The sequence below is a fragment of the Melanotaenia boesemani genome, chromosome 4 (genome assembly GCF_017639745.1).
Source record: "Melanotaenia boesemani isolate fMelBoe1 chromosome 4, fMelBoe1.pri, whole genome shotgun sequence".
NCBI lineage: Eukaryota > Metazoa > Chordata > Actinopteri > Atheriniformes > Melanotaeniidae > Melanotaenia > Melanotaenia boesemani.
In genome coordinates, this window is record NC_055685.1 from 31,933,456 (window position 1) to 31,955,056 (window position 21,601).

At 37.6% G+C, this 21,601-nt stretch overlaps 1 protein-coding gene across 3 annotated transcripts; it reads right to left on the reverse strand.

The window, feature by feature from the left end:
- Positions 1-1,382: 1,382 nt before the first annotated feature.
- On the reverse strand, positions 1,383-20,447 carry slc44a2 (solute carrier family 44 member 2). 3 transcript variants are annotated; one of them, XM_041983714.1, is made up of 22 exons: positions 20,281-20,446; positions 13,065-13,113; positions 12,901-12,974; positions 10,641-10,725; positions 10,443-10,527; positions 10,229-10,348; positions 10,060-10,120; positions 9,824-9,950; positions 8,226-8,309; positions 7,857-7,969; positions 7,644-7,775; positions 7,451-7,550; positions 6,974-7,066; positions 6,785-6,869; positions 6,374-6,636; positions 6,013-6,107; positions 5,613-5,716; positions 5,447-5,520; positions 4,545-4,615; positions 4,364-4,452; positions 4,199-4,283; positions 1,383-2,079 (listed from the first exon to the last, which is right to left on the reverse strand). In XM_041983714.1, the coding sequence occupies exons 1-22, from the start codon at positions 20,315-20,317 to the stop codon at positions 1,970-1,972; spliced, it is 2,136 nt and encodes a 711-aa protein (XP_041839648.1). In that variant the 5' UTR covers positions 20,318-20,446; the 3' UTR covers positions 1,383-1,969. The 3 variants fall into 3 exon arrangements, with proteins under 3 accessions (XP_041839648.1, XP_041839646.1, XP_041839647.1); XM_041983712.1 differs by lacking the exon at positions 1,383-2,079 and adding an exon at positions 2,240-3,968 and having other exon boundaries at positions 20,281-20,447; XM_041983713.1 differs by lacking the exons at positions 1,383-2,079; positions 20,281-20,446 and adding exons at positions 2,240-3,968; positions 14,974-15,102.
- Between the last annotated feature and the right edge of the window lie 1,154 nt (positions 20,448-21,601).

Consider the following 21,601-nt stretch of genomic DNA (forward strand, 5'->3'; position numbering starts at 1 on the left):
CTGTTCTTTTCCGCATAAACGACAATACCACTGTTAGTGCTTGTTCCATTATTTTGGTCTTTAAAAACACATAGACGAATATATATATCCAATATATCCAGTTTGTAATGCATAGATACTGAAAAGGCTCGTCAAAATAACAAACCCTTCATGCTGTTATTTCTTTTTTAGATGTATGTGTATGTTTTCAGGCTTCAAAATGACCTTAGTTTTTTGTTTCTTTGGAGCGAAAGAGAAACGATTAAAGGTCACCACAGAACTTCAGTCTATACACCACCAACCAGTGTATTGATGGACTCAGACCTTAACTTTGAAAAACACAGTAAAGGAATCACAAAGTCAGCCTACTATCACCTTAAGAATATATCAAGGGTAAAATATATGATGTCTCAGCAGGACCTGGAAAAACTAGTCCATGCTTTCATCTTTAGTCGGCTTGATTATTGTAACTGTGTTTTTACAGGTTCTACCTAAAAAATCAATTAGACACCTGCAGGGGATTCTGAACTCTGCTGCTGGAGTCCTCACTAAAACCAAGAAAGTGGACCACATCAGTCCAGCTCAGAGGGCTTTACACTGGCTGCCTATTCATCAGAGAATAGATTTCAAAGTTCTGCTGCTGGTCTATAAATCTCTGAATGGTTTAGGACCAAAATACATCTGTGACCTCTTGACCCAGTATGAACCTGCCAGAAGCCTCAGGTCATCTGGATCCAGTTTCTTATCAGTTCCCAGAGTCAGAACCAGACAGGGAGAAGCTGCGTTCAGCTTCTATGCTCCACATGTCTGGAACGAACTCCCAGAAAGCCTCAGATCAGCTGAAACACTCAGTTTATTAAAATCAAGGTTAAAGACCCACCTGTTCTCTGCTGCATTTCACTAGATTTTATTTAGAAGTCAAAATCTACATCTGGTTCTTTTAAGCTGGAATCATGTTTTAATATTGTCTTTAACTTTATTTCTTGCATTTTATCTATTTTATTTAGTATTGTCCTTCTGCTTTTATTTCATTGTGTTTCTTTTATTGCTTTCTGCACCCTGCTGTAATGTTTTATGTAAAGCACTTTGAATTGTCTTGTACATGAAATGTGATATTCAAATAAATTTGCCTTGCCTTTGTCTTAGTTCTTTTAAATGGTGTTATGATGGCATTAATGAAGGCATATTTCCTGTCGACGTCTAGTCAACATGCATATATTGTATGTTTCTTTTGATTATGTACTGCACATTGGATTGCCTTGATGGACACTTTTCAGAATTTAATCCAATTAATGTATCAATTACTTATGATCACTATCAAAATTCTACCTATTCTGTCTGATGAAAATCAAAGTTGAGCACAATCGAACGAACAGTGACGACACTTGTTTTGGACAATGACATGGCAATACAAACTTTTATTAGTTTACAAAATTAAAGGCATTGTAAAACATACAAACTAAAAATGTTTACAAAAAAAAAGTTTCATAATTAGTGGAGCATTTAAAAAGAAAAGCTATTTAAAAAGAGGTATAAATCAAGGTTAAAACACTTTTGTAATCTCTAAAGCCTGTGATAATCACACTAACATTTTGTCAGCTGCAGTTTAGATACTTAGCTTTGGTAAGTTGATATAGTGCAATATATATTTAGTTAAAGTGATGAAATGAAAGTTTAATTTCTGTCCGACCCATAAAATCTTCTATACAGATATCAGAATATTAAATAAAAATAAAAAGTCAAACTGAAAAAAAGACATGTAGAATTTGGTATTAAGGCAGATTGTTACTTAAATTATCTACATGTCTAATCTCGTATTCCTTCGGTAATGAAATCACTCCTTTACAATGTCAAGTTTCAATATGATAAAAGAATCTCCTTTGACAGAAAGAAACATGCTGTACATGTACACCAAAAGAAATGCCACAGTCCCTTTGCTCATTTCAGACACACACATAAGCACACACACGCACAAACAAACAGCATGGCATTAGTCTACAGATTTGGGCTTGTCATTGGTCTTCTTCATGAGGCTGAGCAGGTTTTGTGACATGAAATACGGCCTCTCTGTAGATCCATCGTTACGCTCCAGGTCTTCCACTGTGACATGAACAGAGAAAATTGAGGAATGCTAAATTATCATTTCACTTACTTGCACGGAGACACTGTCTTTATATTTAGCTTTCGTTAGTCAGCTGAAGAAGAAGGGTACCTTATTGATGTGATTAAAGGAATAAAAAGTAAAAGGGGGTCGGGGACATTTTGTTGCAAAGAATGGTTTATTCAGTCTGACTTTTTTTTATTTTCATTAAAGTATCTCTCCATTTGAAATGTTCACAAATCACGACTACACAAAGCCAAGAATGTATGATTAGGGTGTTACTTACAATTTTGAAGGTCCACAAGCCAAAAGTGACAATTAAAGAAGTAAATTGAATTTTAAATAGTTGTTTAAGTCTGAACTGTCTTAGACCTGAAAAGTCACCAGTTTCCAGACCCTAAACCATCGTAAATCACATTTACCCATTACAGAAATACAATGATTAAATACAATCACCTTTATTCAAGATTTACATCCAAATAACTATGGAATGTCATCAGTGTTTTCAGTGTAAAATTAACTTACATCTTACGCAAGGTGGCAGACAAGAAAAGAGGTACAAAAGCATCCAAAGATTTAAGATGTTGCGAGCATTCAGAAGGCCATGTCAATACCATGCAGCACTTAGATGGAGAGACAAATTCAGGGGAAGGACAGAGTAAGGTAGCTGGAGTTTGTAAACAAGTGGGAGGAGATGGGGAGGGGGGTCATCAGATTACAAGAGGTCATGATTTCTGCATCATGGCTACACAATCACAGCACTTACGCCAGTAGCAAGGCAAGTAGGTGGCAATACAATATATGGGATCCCTTCTTGGTGAGGATCTCAATAAGACCAAAGCCAAAAAGTACATAATAAACACACTACTGTATATACACAAGTTCTATAGGCAAAAAAAGATCCAGTATTTATAGAGTATATCAAATAAGTCTGAAACATTTTGGCGTCAGCTGGTATATTGTAAACAGTGAAAGAGATTCACCATTGATTGAGATGTTTGTTCTGACTGTAAACATGGTTCTTAAGTGGTTCTGTAGTGCATCCAGTGATGGGATTAAGACAACAAATACTGACAGTAATCAGGCACAGGTTCAGCACTCACTATGTTCTACAGATCTTCACAATATAAAAAACCGACACGCTCTAAAACCAACACAAAGGAGCCTTTTTTTTTCCAAGCTACAGAGATGCACTGGGCTTTTGATGCACCTGCTTCATTCTGACCCTGACAGCAGCCTCCTCCTGGTGGACGTCACTTCACTCGCATAGCAAAGCCAGCTGAAGTTTTCTAGTATGCTGAACATTTAACAGGTCCATATCACAAAGTTGTAGGTACACATTTTAATTCTTTATGCTTTAAGAGGTTTACCAAGCTTCACTTCCTTTGCAAGACCTACTCCTGTGGTGCTGATGAAGGACTATCTTCCTTAACATCCTTTTTTTCCTCAGTTTTTTCACCAGTCTCCTTTGTTTTATCTTCTTCAGCAGTAGCTGGCACCTCCTCTGTCTTCTCTGCTTTCAGCTCCTGTTTTTCTGCTGCTTCTGTCACCTCTGGTTCTTCTGTCTTCTCAGTTGCCTCTGCCTCATTAACGATTTCTTCCTCTGTCTTCTCGTTTGGCTCTTCAGAATCAACTTTGGACTGCAGGGGCTGCTCCTCCTCATTTTCCTGCTTGAGCACATTCTGCTGGGTCAGCTGTACCTCTCCGTCCTGATGCTGAAGAGGTGTTTCCTCTTCCAATTTCACCTCGTCCGCTTGCTTTGCAGCGTCTGCCTGCTCAAAGCCGTCACATTCTTCCACCTTCTTCGCTTTGGAGAGGATCTCATGCAGCTCAGGAGACATGAAGTAAGGCCTCTCAGAGGAGCCGTCATTTCTTTCCAAGTCCTCACCTTATTGAATGTATGGGTATGGATTTTTTTATTAAGTTAATGGAAAAATATGGGAAAACGCAAGAGAGGGAGTGTGGGAAAATAAAAGTAAAGTGAAATTAATGGGAAAAACGAGACAAAGAGAATAGTCAGAAACATGGCAGAAAGCAGAGGAAACCAGAAGCTCAGCTCTACACAGTTGTATGGGTAAAGAGAAGATCTGATGATCCACTAAATGAAAAATTACTCACAGAAGCAAAGGAACAGTGTGTCCACACACATGCCGTACACGCTGAAGAAGCCATGAGCGATCAGGTACGATCCCACTACCAGCGTCTAAGAGGACAAAGTTATAAAAGTCATCAAACATAAGCTTAAAATTCCACATCAAACCACATAAAAATAACTGTTCTTACCAGGATTGGCACCCAGTAGTAGTTGAGAGATGGGGCAGCCTCCTCTACAGCTTTGATTCTTCCAGAGAAGAAGAAGAAAGAGAAAATCCCTATACAGAGATAAAAGGTGAATGAGTTGATCTAAACTAGAAAGCAACACAGCTCTCTCCTCAGTATGGATCTTTAAAAAAACTTCCCTTACCTACGATGCCAACAATAAGGAGCTTCCCAAGAAACAGCAGGAAGTCAGTCACTTTATCTAAAACAGCCACCCTGTGTTGGACGCAGCACAGCATTTGTCAGTGAATCCATCTAAACTAAGAGTAACTCAAATAATGAAGAGAAAGAAGACATGCTAAAATAAACAAAGATAAAATATAGTCATGTATAAAAGTCTTGAGCCACCTGTCATTTCTTTATATTTTGCTTCTAAGGAGACAGAACTTTTTGAAGGACTTCTGAAGGTCTTTCAAAGCTGATTTTTCACACATCAATCCTTAAAATTCCAAGCCAAAGGTACTTTTTTTATTTTTTATGTAAAAATAAAGGACAGTCTCAGCTGTCAGATTCTACACTGTGAGTCAAAACCGTAGTTTTGCCTTTAATCCAGCCAGAGGACCATTAATTTTGTTCTTTATAGACAGACATATGACATTCTTGTCACATGTTGATCTTTGACTGCTCCTGAACATTATTGTCAGTTTTTTTTCTATTTTTATGAAAATGTGATAAATATTCAGGTTATCATGGATAATGAATTGTGGGTTTACTATATAGAGTCTCTGAGTAAACAGTATGTTGCTGCTGAATTGTAAACCTTCGGGACAATATTTAAATGCCTGGATAGCTTCTGTAAGTCACCTAAAGGGTAAGCCATGATCACATTTTACCCCACACAGTTACACACTACCATTCCTGAGAAATTGTTGACAATATAAGCAGAGTTTTAAGGGTTTACCTGATCATTTGAAAATAATTTTTTTCTTTTTTTTACTTGTTTTTTGTTTGTTTAACCATTTAATCCTGACCTCATTAAACATAAAGCACCTAACTCAAGAGATGACCCAGTGTTGTGTCTTCACATGACATGACATGTAATCCCACCTGATAATGTTCCTCATGAGAAGGAAGAAAGCATCTCGAGCCGATGTACAGAAACTTTTGCCATAGATTGCAATCTAGAGAATGGAAATACATAAAAACAAGCGAATGATTGAACCCCTTGGACAAAAGATCTCTTAGTCAGCTGTATCCTATTACAAAAGCTCACCATGATGTAAGCATTTCTGTTCAGGAACTTGATACATTTCTCCAGACACCAGAAGCAGCACTTCATGCAGCTTAGCAGAAATTTAGCAAACTTGTTCTGAGCGCCTGAAAGACACAGGTAAGTAAATGAACTTTGTTATGATGGGATGTGCATTCTTCAGGTCATTCAGTAAATACAGGCTTTCTTCGTTATGTTTAGGGGTTTTTGGTGAAATATGCTATGAGGAGACAAAACTGTAAAAAAGAGAGAACAACATAAGCAGGATGTGAAACACTGAACTTTAGTGTATCCAGACTGAACCAGTTTATCAGCAAAATTAGATAAACTAATGATTTTGTCCATGCATTCATCCAAAACCTCAGTTAAATACATATTGATAAAAGTGTGTCAGATACTCAACCTTGTAACTTGTGATCCAGATATTCCAAAATGACCCTAATGACCTGGACCAAAGATAGGATCAGAGAACCAAAAGCCAGGGACCCTGTGTGGTATCTACACAGGAACAGGAGACAGAGGCCAATTGTGAGCATTAGATGCTCTTTTTCCATTTGAGTCTGCCATCAGAACCCACCCTGCTGACCTAACATATGTCTATTTGGAGAGAATAAACTCTTTATTCAAAATCTTGCCAGCTTTGTATATCTTTTCCTGTCAAGTGCGAGGCAGCACTTCACTCTATAATCTACTAATCTTAGCTACTATTTTAATTTGTTGTTGTTTTTGCTCAGTCTTATTAAAAAAGGGCTTTATAATCTTACCTGAGGGCCCGTCCCAAAGAGGAGAAGATGGGGAAAGCAGGGATATCATCCGGCTTCTTGAAGGCCCAGTAATATGATGCAAATGCCCCTGCCAGAGTAACCTGGCCCAGGGCCGTCACAAAGTTGGCACACCAGAAGAAGAGGAAGACGTTATAGAACTGAAACAGGATGAGGTATTTGTGGTAGAGCGTCTCGCCACCGTAGAAGGCAAACAGACACTCTGCATCTGTGCACACAGCTGAAGCATTGGAGGTGTTGAACGTCTGCAGCGGCAGAGAAAAGAGGCAGTTAATTCCAGAGATGGCTCGAGTACAATGTTACTTTATAATCATATTTGTGCCTTTATGAGCACCTTTTTGCAGAATTTCAAATATTTTGGGCTTGATGCCACAGTAAAAGTTTGAGCAGTACCTCTGGATTGCAGGTTTCCCGTGCAAACGGACAATCAGAGTTGTTGAACACTTTGTACACCTGCTCATTGGACGTAGACAAGAAACTGGTAGAAGCTGTCAAGGTGACGCGGTAAGAATATCCTTGAAAATATCGCAATCAAGAGTCATGCTACATTGGTCATATCACTGCAGACTAATAAAAGGATACACGGCTGTAACGACCCAGTAAGCGATCACCACGGCCAGAAGGGCAAAGGTCAGTAGTGGGTAGAACAGAGCTGACATAACATGGCCAACAGCCCTGGGAAAAGAAACACCGTGTTAGCATGTTAACAAGGAGGAAGAAGGCTGATGTTTTTATATTCTTGTTTTCGGTAAGTGAGAGAAACAAACTTGGGGAAAGCAAATGAAGAATGAAACAGTTTAAAACCTTTTAAAGTAAAGCTTTAACTTTACACACATCCAGCAGGCAAAGAGCAACATTAGCATTCTTATGGCAGTGGACAGCTGATTAATACACGTCAAACAGGCTAATTTAGCAAGCCTCTCCTAAATAAAATACTTATCTTAAGCTGCTTCACAGACCACACACATCTATGAGAACTGTGCTATAAAAGTTTGTGCTTCTGCTGACATTACTCTCAAGAACATATAGCTCCTGCACAAAGCATCTGGAATAAATAACCTGCTGGCTTCTTTGATGAGAGCGATGGCGATCAGGATCCTCTTCCTGAGGAAGATGAGCAGCAGGAGGATGATGACCTCCACAATGGCAAGGATGATCACTGCAAAAGAGGGAATTCAGCAGATTAGTGGGGTTTTACACACTTCATTCAGAGAAACTAAATGTTACACTGTAGAAGTTTGCTTTTGCTTACTGAAGGCCAGCCAGGTCTGTCTGATCTGCAGGTAGATAGAAAAGTCTGTCTGCAAGCCCAGGTCCCTGATGGTAACATTAGCGCCGGGCTCACCCTTCAGAGCGGCAAATTCCAGGTAGCAGTGGAATATACCTGAAAACAATCAAGTTTATTTAGTTAATTGAGGGTAATCCTAAAGGACAGTTTAATGACAGGTACAAACTGCTGCCTCACCGTATCCAATGACAAGAATAACCAAAACAATCATGACCCAGACCATGACACCCGCCAAGAATCGCAGCAGAACGATGAAAATCAAGCTGACAACCATGGCAATCAGCAGGCCTCTGGAGAGGGAGGGCAAATACATCATCTTAAAGATGTCTGTGGTCAGCAAAGTTCATTTTTTCATATTTCTTTGCTTTATGTTCCTCAATTAGGTAGTCTTAAACTGAGATCCTGTTAAGATGTCACACAAAAATATTTGAGCTTATCAATTAAATCTGATCAGTGACAACAAAATCATTTATAAATAAATATATATTTTTTTAAAATTAGTGCATTACTATTAAATTTTCTATTCTTTATGTTCATTAGACTTACAGTAATATCCAATGCCAAGACTGAGTGTAGTCCTCAAAGATTCTCATGGCCACCTGGCGAGCTTCAACAACCACATTTGACTTCCTGTTATGAAAGGAAACGGAAATAAAGTTATCATAACTTAAAGCTAATTTAGTTTATGAAACCCCCAGAATTATGTAGCTGGTGTGAGGTGTTATGGCAATTTGCTGTAAAATGACACAATTTAGCATAAAATGTGATGAGAATTTATCTATGTAAAGTGTACTTTTTGACATTTTCTTTATTTACACATGAATGTAAATGAAGTGCTGTTTTATTAAAGCAACTCATTGTAAGTGATGCCTACAAATTTTAAAATACTGCCACACACAGACCTGGTTGGGCCACCTAAGTACATTAACTGCCATCAAAGTATAATTGGTAACACGTTTTATCATATAAGAATTATTTAGTTGATGAAATTCAAGCCGAATTTCATAAACGTGAGTTTTAGGAAACTAAATTATTATTTGTTGAGTGAAACACAGGGAGAACATGCAAACTTCACACATGTAGATCTGTTTAAAGGTGACCCTGAAATGTTTTTTATTTGTCCTATGTGGCATCTCCATTTATTTTTCACCAATAACACACAGTGATATATTGATTCAGCTTCTGCCTGGGCACAACTTGACAACAAGCTGTTGAGGAGAGCCAGTTGATTTGAATCAGGTGTGCTGGAGCAGGGAAACATTTAACCCCTTAAGATGCAGATGTACCGGTCCCGGTACATGACTACTAATCAACAACATTGCAGCCATGTGACCCCGCTTGATAAAGGGTTAAAGCCTGCAGGATTGTGGCCCTCCAGGTCCGGAGCTGGACACCCTCGCATTATGGGTATGCAATTTTCAAACAGAGACCTAAAAAATAGGTACAGGGCTCAAAGGGTTAATAGAGCACAATGTGCATTTTCTAAATCTGTCCTTCTCAGACTGGGAAATGTTTCATGGAACAGACTTTACTGAATAATTTGTGTGAATCAAACTGGGGACTCATAAGTCTCATAAGTCTCTGTCGAGGAAATGGTTTATGACCAAAACCAGACTATTCTGGAAACCAGCTCTTCTAAATTGTGGTGTGTTTAATTTAGGAAAATGGAGATACGCATTTAGGGTAAGTTTGTGATTGGGTTGGTGTTACCCAACAGGACTGTATCATTCTCAGTCAGACCCACAGTTTCCTCATAACTCATAACTCCAACATACTGAACTTGAGACTTTAATGCGAGTTTAGTGTGAGTTCAAAAGAAAACTTGTTTTGTCACAGTAGTTACATTCATCTGTTTTACACGGTTTATCATTTTAGCAAATGTTTCCATGATTTTAAGTAGTTGCTTTACTGATTTAAGACAAATATCCACATTCCACCTACTCTGTAAGACCAACAGGTATTCAACTGTAAATGGACAATTATTACTATAATCTGTGCTAAATTGTTGGTAAGCTATTAATGAATCGTTAATTTTGTCATAACAAATTCAGTTAAAATTCAGACTGAGCTCAAAGAGTTTCACACATCTTTCATGACACTGCTTTTAAGGATTTTCATGGTTAAGAAAAAAAGAAAAGACTCACTTTGAAGCCTCCAGCACCTCTGAGGCATTGACACTGACGCCATTGTCATCAACGAACGTGGTCTCATTGCCCACCACCACTACCCCACCTTTCATAGTTTCCAGGGCTGGAAGGCAGCGGCGTGTGACTGTAAAGGAAAGGTTTTTATTTGATTCAGCTTCAGGCAGGAAACACAGACCAACAGCAGCAGCTTCGAGCAGCTTGCAGGTGAAATGTTAAACAAGCTTTTTACTTACAGGGTTTACTGGGAATCAGCATGGCAGGACACAGGCCATCCCTGAGGATCTCAGGAGGACTCTACATCATAAACAACACACTTTAATTGAAATTTCTATCCTCTTGCCCATCTAACTGTATCCAATTAAGCTTGCCAAAATGTCAAGAATCTAATGTTTTATACTTTACCAATTTAGCAAAGTCAATTCCTTCCTTGCAGTATCTCTTGTAGTATTCATGGTCATCTTTGTTGCCTAACTTTGCTTTCACCAACGTCAGATACCTGTCAGGACACTTTTCCACACATAACTGGACACAAACAGTGACAGACAATCGTGTTGCTTAGTTTGGTTGTTTGCATGAGCTACAATAATTACAGTAAGATGTAGATATATTTCCTGACCTGTGTGGTGGGACACTGAAACTCCAGCAGCACCAAAGGACTGGCACATTTCAGAATGTTGAAGTAAAACAGGAGAGGTTTCTTTCTGTGGTGTGACAGTAAAACACAAATTCTGTCATTTGTCCATCATAAATAAAAGTAATTATCTAGAATTTACACTAAATAATTGACTTCAAATTCTGGTTTCAGGTGACTTACTCCAAGTTTGTTCCAGCCTGCCCACAGAACTGGCCCCTACTGTCTGTGGGATAAATCACTTTTCTGGGGTCACCCTGAGACCACGCTGCAGAAAGGAGAATCAGTTCTAGTCATTTCTATAAATCAATATTAAACACTAATTAATATCTACAGTGGAGTTAAATGTGACAGAGGAACAGTTCTCTGTTACGTTAAGTGTTGTTACATTTTGTGGTGAATGTTTTGACAATTTGAGCCAGTTCAACACAAGATGCAACGATACTGTGACTACAAGAGGGATCTACTCTGCAAAAATAGTTTACCAAGTCTTCCAATCTCATATCCAGCCAAAAAGTCTTTTAAAGCTTGTTTAGAGAGCGATTTCAGCAAGAGTAGAATTAGCAAGATTGTTAATCATGTTTCAAGAGTATATTTATTTATTTCGTACTTAGTTACTAAATCATAAAACTGGCTATTTTACATGATTTTAAGGCCTGGTACACACATAACGATTTTTTTAATTTTATGAGATTTTTTATCTGGTTGAGACCTCACATGTGAAGATAAAAAAAATCAGTTTTGATTGTATTGTGTGCGGTGGCTCCAAAAATGTAATCACAGAACAACACACACATGACGATGCTGTCCAGCAATTCATCTACAATCTAGTCCTTCGAGCCGGACAAAGGCTGAAACGTAGAAGAAGAACAAAAGAAACAACCGGAAAAAACGTTGAAGAAGAAACATAATAACAATCGGAAAACACAGCACGCAGCATGGAAGGGGATATATAGGACAAGGGAATGATAGTGGTCTTGGGATTATTGTTAACAGAAAAAGCCAGAACTGAAAAAAAAAAAAATAACAGACTGGAGACGGCGTGAACACAGATTTTATTTACTTCCTTGTTCCTTGGCTAGCTCGCTCTCTGATTGGCTACATTCCATACCACGTCACCATCCACGCAGTCACAATGCACGAGACGCTGGCTTTCCTCAGAAATCGGCACTGAAATATTAAACATGTTCAATGTTCCCGATTGTCGGCTACGACCTGTTTCAGAGCTGATTATCGGGACAAATTGGCTCGTAACACACCACAGACCAAATGATAATTGGACAAGGAAATCTCACGATGATCGGACGTTTGCCGTCCGAGGTCAGGAAGAGGCAAAAATGGGACAAAAACAGCCCAAATATTGTTATGTGTGTACCAGACTTTATCTTCTCACTGAGCCACTGTTTGAGATCACATTGTATGTTTCACACCCAATATATGGTCAGAAAATGTGTTTCAAGACCTCCCAGTACCAATTCACATGTCTTGTCTAAACCCTAGATATTCTTTCTTATTTCAGGAAATCTTCAGTGCACTGACAGATCAGATCTGAATCTTCTCAAGTTAAGTGTTTTTTTTTCTGATAGTACGGTAACTCATCCAACTGCAGACAAGGAAAATTTTTATATCAGAGTAGTTTGGTCCGTGGTCTAAGCTTGAAGGCCATTTACTGGATGCTCAATCAAGCTGTAATAATGTATTATTGAGTACTAGAGATCTCAAAAGAGGCAGACCCCGAGGAAGGGGGAGCGGAGTGGTGTCGAGGGGGTCGCTCCACGCCCCTACCATCACCAGCTTGAATAGAGGTGTAAACTAATGGGTAAAAAAGGTAATAAAATGTCTCCTTTAAATCATTTTCACAAATGAACATAAGAAAACTTCAGGAAAGTATGCAGAAAATTACATCTGGACTCTTTCCAAAGCTGTTTACAAATTATTCCCAGTTCTTAGGAAATAATGTTCTGACTGATATTCTGACAACTCCAAATCTGACATAATGTGTTGCTTGGCTAGCAAGTACAAGACGTAGGACATCATGAAAAAAGCATGCTGAGGACATCTGTGCTATGGTTGCTTACAGCATGGCAAGCAGGATGAAGCTTCACACCTTTCCATAAGCAGGACTCTTTTTTGTGTTGAATTCAACACTACATGTAGTTCAAAGTATCTACAATGATCCATGAGTGAGTGAAGAGCAACTTATATCTCACCAGACAAAAGGGTGAAAATTAGACTGTGAACTGTAGAGGCTGCAGAGGACTATGACTAGTTGGCATTTCAGAATGGCTATAATCAGTAAGTTAACAGGTAAAAGTCTTTAGGATGCAGCAGAAATGCACAAGTGTAACGATCAGTCACTTTGACACAAGCCAAATATAAAACAACAAGATAAATGGAGATAAAACATCTGCAAATAAAGACTTAAATAAAAGATCAACCTTACCCAGGATACCCACAGCAAAGTACCCAAACAAGAACACGATGAAGAGAATACAGCAGAAGATATCTGTGCAGCCCCTGAGGAGGGAAGAGAAGAAGCAAAATATTGTTAATGGTGTGTTCAGCAAAAGAGAGAGGGGAAAAAAGGGTTATAACAGACTGTTTTACCTGTTGTGGATCGGTCCTTTGAAGTTTGGATCAAACTTCCTGGACTCCCCTGAGGATAAAAACAAAAAGACTTGTTTATGATTCTCAATTTCAGACTTTCACATTCAAATTGACAAGAATAAAAGACATGCACAGCTAGTTAGATGAATCTTGTGTTCACATTGACCTTTTTGACCAATTATATATTCAATAATGATGTTGTACACTAAATCACAATCCACATAAGCCCCGAACGCTAATGCTTGTAAAACATCACAGCAGTTTTAAAACATTTGAAAGCTTTGATAAACTATAACTACTGGGGTGTTTGTATAATCTTGGTCTCACAATAAAGTTGAGACAAAGTGAGATTCGTACAGGAGTGTCAGAATCAAAACATATATTATCGTGCCAGAGTTATTTCACCTGGAACACGGTAAAAAATGTGACTGGATAAGTACCGCAAAAGAAAACCACATTACTTTTGGTGAAAACCAGTGGATCAGCCCAGTTCATCTAGGAATTAGTCAAATAATATCTGATGAGGAACGGTCCAAAAGTAGAAGCTAAAAAAGTAAACCTGGGCAGTTTACAGATGTTTTAATAGAGGTGTTATACAGCTAAATATCTCAAGAAGGCATCAGCCGATATTGATAATTAACACCTCCATATTAATGATCAGAGTCAGAAGAATCAAGGGATAGCCAACAAATTCACCTTAGAAACACCATGAGGATGCAGAAAAAGTTAACCCAAAGATATTATATAATATGAAGAGTGAATACTTCACTATACAACCCCTCATCTTCATATAAACTACCAGTTCCCTCATAATTCATTTTAAAGGCAGAGTCATAGAGAACACATTAGCAGAGTTTATTTGGGGCATAATAAAGCTTTTAACCACACAACAACAAATCTTTTCATACTTTTAGGCTAGCTTGCAGAACTTTTGTCCCACAGTGATGAGACGGACCGCTTTGTAATCAACGACGTCTCTGCTTTCGTATGACACCTTGTTTGTGTGGGTTGCTTGACATAGAAAATTTAGCAGAAGCTCTAAAATGGACAGTGTTGTTCTAATATTTAGCATGTTTTTTCCCCCTGAGGCCTTCACAGATGAATTTCAAATTAATATTTTACAATGCACAGTCCATAATAATGCGTATTGCATACTAATATGTGCACACAGGATCAAGTGTGTGTACTACAGAAAATAAATAGGAGGTAGTTTATGTATTGGCAAAGTCTTCTTTAAAAAAAAACAACAAACAAAAAAAGGATTCTTCAGGCTGCCTAGCAATCCATAAAATCCCCTTGTCATCACCAGCAACCATACCAAGTAAGGAGCCCATGAAGCCCACACTGGCCCCAGCGAGTTCAGAGCAAGAAAATGTGTCGACAAAGAACTGCGAGCATGAAATGAAACAGGAAATCAGCTTGACTGAGAAGTCTGCTCTCTGCACAATTTGACTCAATCAATATCGACTTGTAGGAAAATTAGATCTGACATTTAACTATTACACATCCTGCCACTTTACTGCAAGCATCTGCCACACCCATCACAACAACTGAGTCGTATTAAACTGCTTTTAAAAACACTGTTGTTCATACTAAGTGGACAGTGAAGGTAAGTCCAGCTAAATGTTGCAAAGGCATAGTGTTTATGAACAATAAGTCTGCTACTCCACACATCGATAATACACTCACACACACAAATATGTGTTAGACAAGCATTCATTGCCCACACAATGCAAGCACAACTGAAAAGTGTTACGTATATTAGAGGTGAATGTAACGGTAGCACTTAAGCAACATAATTCTTATTAGTTAAAACCACAAGCCTTTTCAAATTTAACAATTTCTGACAATCTCAAATCATGTCAACAAGATCTTCATCTCACATAAATCTATAAAACTGTAACAGTACCGTGTAATTCATATTGTGTCATGCTGCTGTTGTTATTTCTGTCGTCGTTTATTTATTCCACCAAGAAAGCCACATATGCTTTCTTGTACGGCTCCTTCCTGTATGATGTTTGCCACCTTCACTTCCTTTTTTCACTGACTGTAAAATCTTCCCTTTGACTGCCCGTCTACGTGGCTCATTCTTGGCTCATAACTTGTTAATTACTAGAAAATTAACATTGCATGTCTGTGTATATGTGTATATGTGTGTGTTTAAGTGTAAGTGTGGGAGAGTGGTGGGGTTTAAAAAAAACTTAATTCAGAGGCATGACAACCTGTTGTTATTTATTTCAATTAATTTAGTTTCTTTGTTTAACTGGGATAATCTCTTGAGAAAGTAAAATATATTTTGTGTGACCTGTACAGCAGCTCAACAATATAAAAGGCAACTATTAAAATGGGATATTAAAAAATAAAGCAGTCATATTTTATCACCATATTCTTCAGGATACTCTGAACCCCATATTCATACATACTGTTTCTGAGACCTTTTGCTTAAAACTTTGCTCTAAATCCTGTTGTCTACAATCTGATACTTGTCTTCTGCCTCTTAGTGGACACCAGTTTGCACTACAATTCTGAAATATCACAAAGTAAAAAACATTTAAACAAATTATTTCTACTTTTTCATTTTCTTAAAAACTAAAGACTTCCGATTAAGAAATTAATAATTTTTCTGTCCACCGTTTCTTGGGTCAGGCATTACATGTTTAATTCAAGCAGCAGGTTTAGGAGGTTTTCTAAAATAATTTTTTTTAGTTTTTTATTAGTTATTTATAAATTTATAAAGAGGAAAAGAAAGAGAGAACAAGACAGAGCAAGAGATAAGACAGGAGTCAACATAAAAATGTCTTTTACTGGTTGGAAAGAGCTCTCAGTAGAGGCAGGATGTAAGATGGAAGCCGTTGATAGGGGCACATCATTGAGAAAATCTGCCAAAGTTCATAGAGCCTCTTCAATATAACTTTAAATACAGAATACCAGGCTTCTGTTCACACCGTTCAGATAGGGAGCAGAAACAGCAAATGTATGGATAAAACATTGGAGGGAAAAAAGGAGAACAAAATAACCTTCATTTAAAGTTGTTCTCTTTTTTTTAACTTGATTAGTAATATGAATATTAAATTAAAGATTTTTTCTATTCATATAGCCACTAAACACCACAGTTAAATGTCAACCTCGCATCGTTTACCTCCCAAATCCATTCAGGAGAATATATAGCCATAAAGAGAAATGATTTCACCAGTTATAAATCTCTTTAGGCAAAGATAATGAGAGTCAAACATGATCTTGGTTACACCCATTTTTGATGTAAGCCTGCCAACATCTAGCTTATAGTCCCAATATTGGGCTGAATATCCCCCAAACAGCAATAAACCCATAACTATACAACATAATTATAGGTGGAAAATGAATTCTTGTGATTTTTTGTCGAAGACGTTAAATGACTCAAATGTGACTAGATGAATATGATACATGCATGCAGCTGCACAGTGTGTAGCTGCATGCAGATGCAATCTCACCTCCAAAACATTCATAATCTGAACAAAACTCTTGGGTTTAGGAGGAACAAACAACACAACAAAAACAACCAAAACAGGACTGTTCTTTAATTCTCTCAATGTTTCTCAAACTTCTTGTTGTACTGTTAAATGACATCCTTCAGCTTGTTACAGCATGTCAGCAGCATTGCAGCTGTAAACACTATAAACAATGGACAAAGACAAATGGCTTTGTTAAGACAATGATTTGGTTATGACACATTGTGCGACACATAAACAGCAGAGAGCTGGGCTGTACATCTGAGATAAGGCCATCCTACATGTTCTCTAGTCCACGACCACCTCCGCTAACATGTGACTGACAAACAGGATGCCATAGTATGAAATACAATGCTAACTATTGATCTCATCTGCATAGACTGACCCATGTCTTTAGATTCAAATCAGTCTGGTTTCTTCTCTCTACTTTTGAAAGTGTTTTAGCACTTCACAGATCCTAAATAGCTGTCAACAAAGAACAGCTTAACAGTTGCAAAATGCTCTTGTTCACAGCATGATATAATTAGCACCTACTCACATTTGCTTTTTTTTTTTGTTTTTTTTTTAAATAAAAATGTGGTTAGCTTAAATTAGTTTACCATAAATAGGATCATTGGGGAAATCCTATGCTAGCACATTTAGATGGTTCCTTTTACCAAGCTGGGAGAAAGTAACATTCTTCTAACATCGATGTGTTCATGAGTTGTCAGGATAGCATAAGGAAACAGCGTTTTATAACAAGTCTACGTTGTATTTTCACTGACATAACATTTACTTTCAAGATATAATAACTCCCCAACTTTTCCACAGCTTTTCCATCCAAGAACGAATTTGATCTGTCAAGAAGTGTCCAATACATGAATGAACAAGATGACCTTTGTGACACTAGTCTGTTAAGCACTAACCCTCTAATTTAAGCTTACACGACCATGCCGACATGCAGTGAATCATAAGGTGTGTTGCTTTAAAATCACATTTTCAGATTTCCTTAGACATCTTGCAACACAAACAGCAGTATGTAAATAAGTCCAGCTCTATAGGGAATCCTTCCATGTGACCATATGGTAGGTGATATGTGAAACAGAATGTAGGAGAGAAGCAAACAGATGTTAAGAGGCTTGCATGAAGTAGAATGCAAAAGACATGATGATGCCAAAAATGCTTTACTCAAAATTAATATGATTTTTCTGTCGTTTTTAAATTTGGAAATAGCAATATAGCAAGCTAAAGAAACACACTACCTAAAAAATTAACTGGTTGTGCTATAACGTCTAAACAAATTTGTTCTTCTTGTCAACAAGCTGCCAAATATGAATTCTTACTTATTCATGTTATAGGTGGAATTAATATGATAGAAGCTAACTGAAATATGTCTACTTTTCTATTTTCTTTATTACTTTAAATGTTGTAGAGATTGCTATTCTCATTGGAGTAGCTAGGTTCCCTCAAGGAGCTCTTTGGAAAGCCTCCAAAGGGGTGTGTGTGTGTGTGTGTGTGTGTGTGTGTGTGTGTGTGTGTGTGTGTGTGTGTGTGTGTGTGTGTGTGCGTGAGGGTGCGTAAAAGGGTGTGATGATGTCATGACTGATGTGATTCTCTAATGGGCCCTGAGGGGGTATTAGATGGACATCTTCCTGCCTACCTTAATGGGTTAGTGGCTGCCGTGGTATCGTGTGGATGAAGACAAAGAGAGTACTTTGGCCCTCTGTGCTATTATTCCTTATATTTTATCTTTTTTGAAGATGTAAATAGAGGACAGGCTCAGTGTGTGTGCTACTGTTTTTCTATAGTAGGCCTACTGTGTCAAGTAGGTGTGACAGCCTAAAAAAATCTTGCTGGAGACATTAATGAGGTCACTGGCCTACATACTTTTTTTCTTTTTTAATGGAAAATGAGGAGACACATCAAAGTTTCCTTTACTGTTTTTTTTAAACTGATTGTTCTTCTACTTGAACTTAACAGAAGCAGCTTGTCTAGATTTTCCAAACCAACTATGCCAGATAGCATTTAAATAATCACAAAACATTGAGCAGAGCTGTCTTGATGTGTGTACATGCAGCGTATGTGTGGCAATAATTGAGTGTTTGCTGGCTTAATATTGACTGGAAGCCTCTTGACTGTGTCTGCTGTGTGGGTTGAACAGACAAGGCTGAACACAGTCCAGGCGGCGCAGGCAGCAGCCTGCCTACATGCATGAACACCAGTTTAGACGGGAAAAATTAAGCAAGTGAAGATGTCTCACAGGTCAACCTCCATTAAAAAGATGCTTTTAAAGAATAATTATGAGTTTTCTGTCTTGATCAGATGAAGCTTTATCTCCATGTTAAAAGTGTGATGGCTTTTGCCCTTTTAGCCTTTGTGGGGGATGGGAGTAAGAAAAAAAAGCTGTTTACATGGCAACAGGAAAGCTACAAGGAAATGATCCACAGTGGGAGCTCTAAAGATTGACAGGGGATGAGGATGTGAACTGAAGACCGGATCCACTTAAGAACAGGTTACAAATTGTCCTGTCATATGCTTTATAGGTTACAAATTTCTTTTGTCAGTGTTTACATGCTCTGAGAACTGGGTCCAAATTGACAGGCTGTTTTTTTTTCTTGGTTTGTTTTTACTTTATTTCAAATACATGTACAGTTTTAATAATAATAAAACAACATTGTTGAGGCTAAAAACAGCACTTTCTAAGAATCAGTGAGGGACTTACTGATAAGTATTGATAAAATCATATCATTTTCTTCCGTATAAAGACAGTATTGTTCTCTGCATTTTGAAAGAAGAACTTAAGCAATAAGAGAGCTTTAGAGCCATCTTCCTTAATAAATACCAGCTTGAGGATTGTGGTTGCCTCTCCAGGCCCGTATGACTGTCCTCTCATGCAACAACACTAACATGGGGTATTACAGCAAGACAAACAGTGGTTAGGAAAACTTCATGACTCAACAGTCTATATGAACAACAACCCAGCCCAGACACAAGAAGAGCACACCAGGCTGCTATGAGCTGATAACTTGTGGAAAGATATTATGTGTGACAGGCATAATATTCAACAATGAGTCATACGCTAGGCTAATATAGAAGAATTCCCCATAATATTGTGCATGTAAAGAGAATCAGTTTTACAGAAGAAACAGGCATCCGTTTACTCCATGTGTTTGCCTGTTTGTGAGATATTGTGTGCATCTGAGAATGAAATGACCATATGCCAGTCTTCAAAAACCAAATGGTTTCCAAGCCCAAGGGAGCACAATAAACGAATAAAAGAAACAGTTCAAGTGTTGTGCTTTGCAGGACAGAATAACGTGAAAATGAAATTTAAGCTCTATCAAACCTTTTTTTTTTTTTTTATCTTAACCGATTTTCTCTTAACAAGGATTATTTGTTAGTTGCATTAAGTAATATACAGTAATTAAGAACTAGAGTTGTAGATTAATTTAGGTGGTAATGCATTCTATGGCAAAACAAAATACAACCACGAATTTACAGCCTTCAATCGGTATATTTACTTAAATAAAAATAATTGCATAACTCGACTTTATCTGATAAACCATGAATTAAATATACACAATCTCATTTAAAAACTGACCCGGAGGATGAGGATGCCTCCGGATCTGCATAAGATCCATGAGGTCCACACCCATCCATCCATTGCAGTCATTGTTTCCATTTCTTCGCCCCTTTAAGAGAAAAAAGAAAAGATCGCTGCTAAAACAGTGAAACAAAGATTTTCTTACCGTATTTGGGGTCTGGGTTTTTCTCCTCCAGCTCCATTCTCACGGCACAGCTCGGCTCCTACTGATCAGACCTTGAACAGGACAGTTACCATGGAAATGTCGGGGCAAGAGACATCAATAATACTGACCGACTGCTGCTACGGCTACGGCGGAGAGACCATCCCAAATCAAACATGAAAACGGCGCATTCCAGCCTAACGGAAAGGAGAAACAGCCAATGAAAGAGCCGTAGCTGATAACTGACAGCCCTCTCGGCCAATGAGAAGCGCGTTAGTGGAACAAGCCTTTTCTCGCCTTTACTGCAATGGAATGTGAACAGTAGGAAGACTAATGTGTTTTGAATGGCCTTATGTTTTTAGAAAACCCATTAAAGTAAATAAATAAATAAATATACTAACTAAACAACATCTGCTGCACTCAAAACCACAGTTACTGACAAAACTGAGGGACATTTACTTGATTAGAATTTATTTTTTTAAATTTCGCTTTACAGCGTTTTATTCAGACATATTTCTAGATAACATCATACTGCTACACAGCTATAGGCTTTACTTGAGTTTTCAATAAAATGGATCTGATAACATTCTAGATAATCAGCAGTTTTTGTCCCACTTTCACCAAATCCATACTGCTAATGTATTGTTCACTTATTTCAGCAATTATAACCTGTAATATTGTGCTTATTTAGATCCTTCCAGAATGCTTACACTAAATAAATAAAATAATAAATAAATAAAAAAAAATAAAGCAAAATCCACCAAAACAACAATTACATATAAAATAACTGAATTAATGAACTTCTAAAAACATAGGCAGTTATTTAAGAGCTAAAAACCTGCCAGGTTGTTCTTTGTATAACTTCATGCAACTCAGACACTAAAGCAACTCTGTGATGTAAAATGAACCTTCCTGCAGAGGTGAAATAATCATTGAAAAGACAAACAACTGGGGGAGACGATCATATATCTATATCTCGTTTTGCTGTGACCATCAGCTATACAGTGTCATGTGCAAGTTTCTTGGGAAAGCAATGAATAATTTAAAAGTATGAAATGTAATCAGGTGTATTTAGGAATGACGTCCCATTCTTTACACCATAACAAAGCAGTTGGTAGGTTTAAGAGACAGCTAAAAGAATGTTGCAAAGCTCCAAGATCTGTCTTTGTCTTTCTTTTTTTCTTTTTAATCAGCAATATTTAATAGATTTCACTTAATTTAATTAATTTACAATTTCTCTTTTAATCAAGCTAAACCATATTGTATTATTATCAATATGTTTTATGGACTGAATTTATTATTCTGCTTATATGCTTCTTTCTTT

Excerpts from the sequence above, each read along its gene's own strand:
- slc44a2 (XM_041983712.1), bottom strand. The coding sequence starts at position 20,317 with ATGGAGCTGGAGGAGAAAAACCCAGACCCCAAATACG. Across the intron at positions 10,349-10,442 it reads TTCAGTGTCCCACCACACAG|TTATGTGTGGAAAAGTGTCC; the intron begins GTCAGGAAATAT and ends GTTTGTGTCCAG. Across the intron at positions 5,521-5,612 it reads ACAGAAATGCTTACATCATG|ATTGCAATCTATGGCAAAAG; the intron begins GTGAGCTTTTGT and ends TCCATTCTCTAG.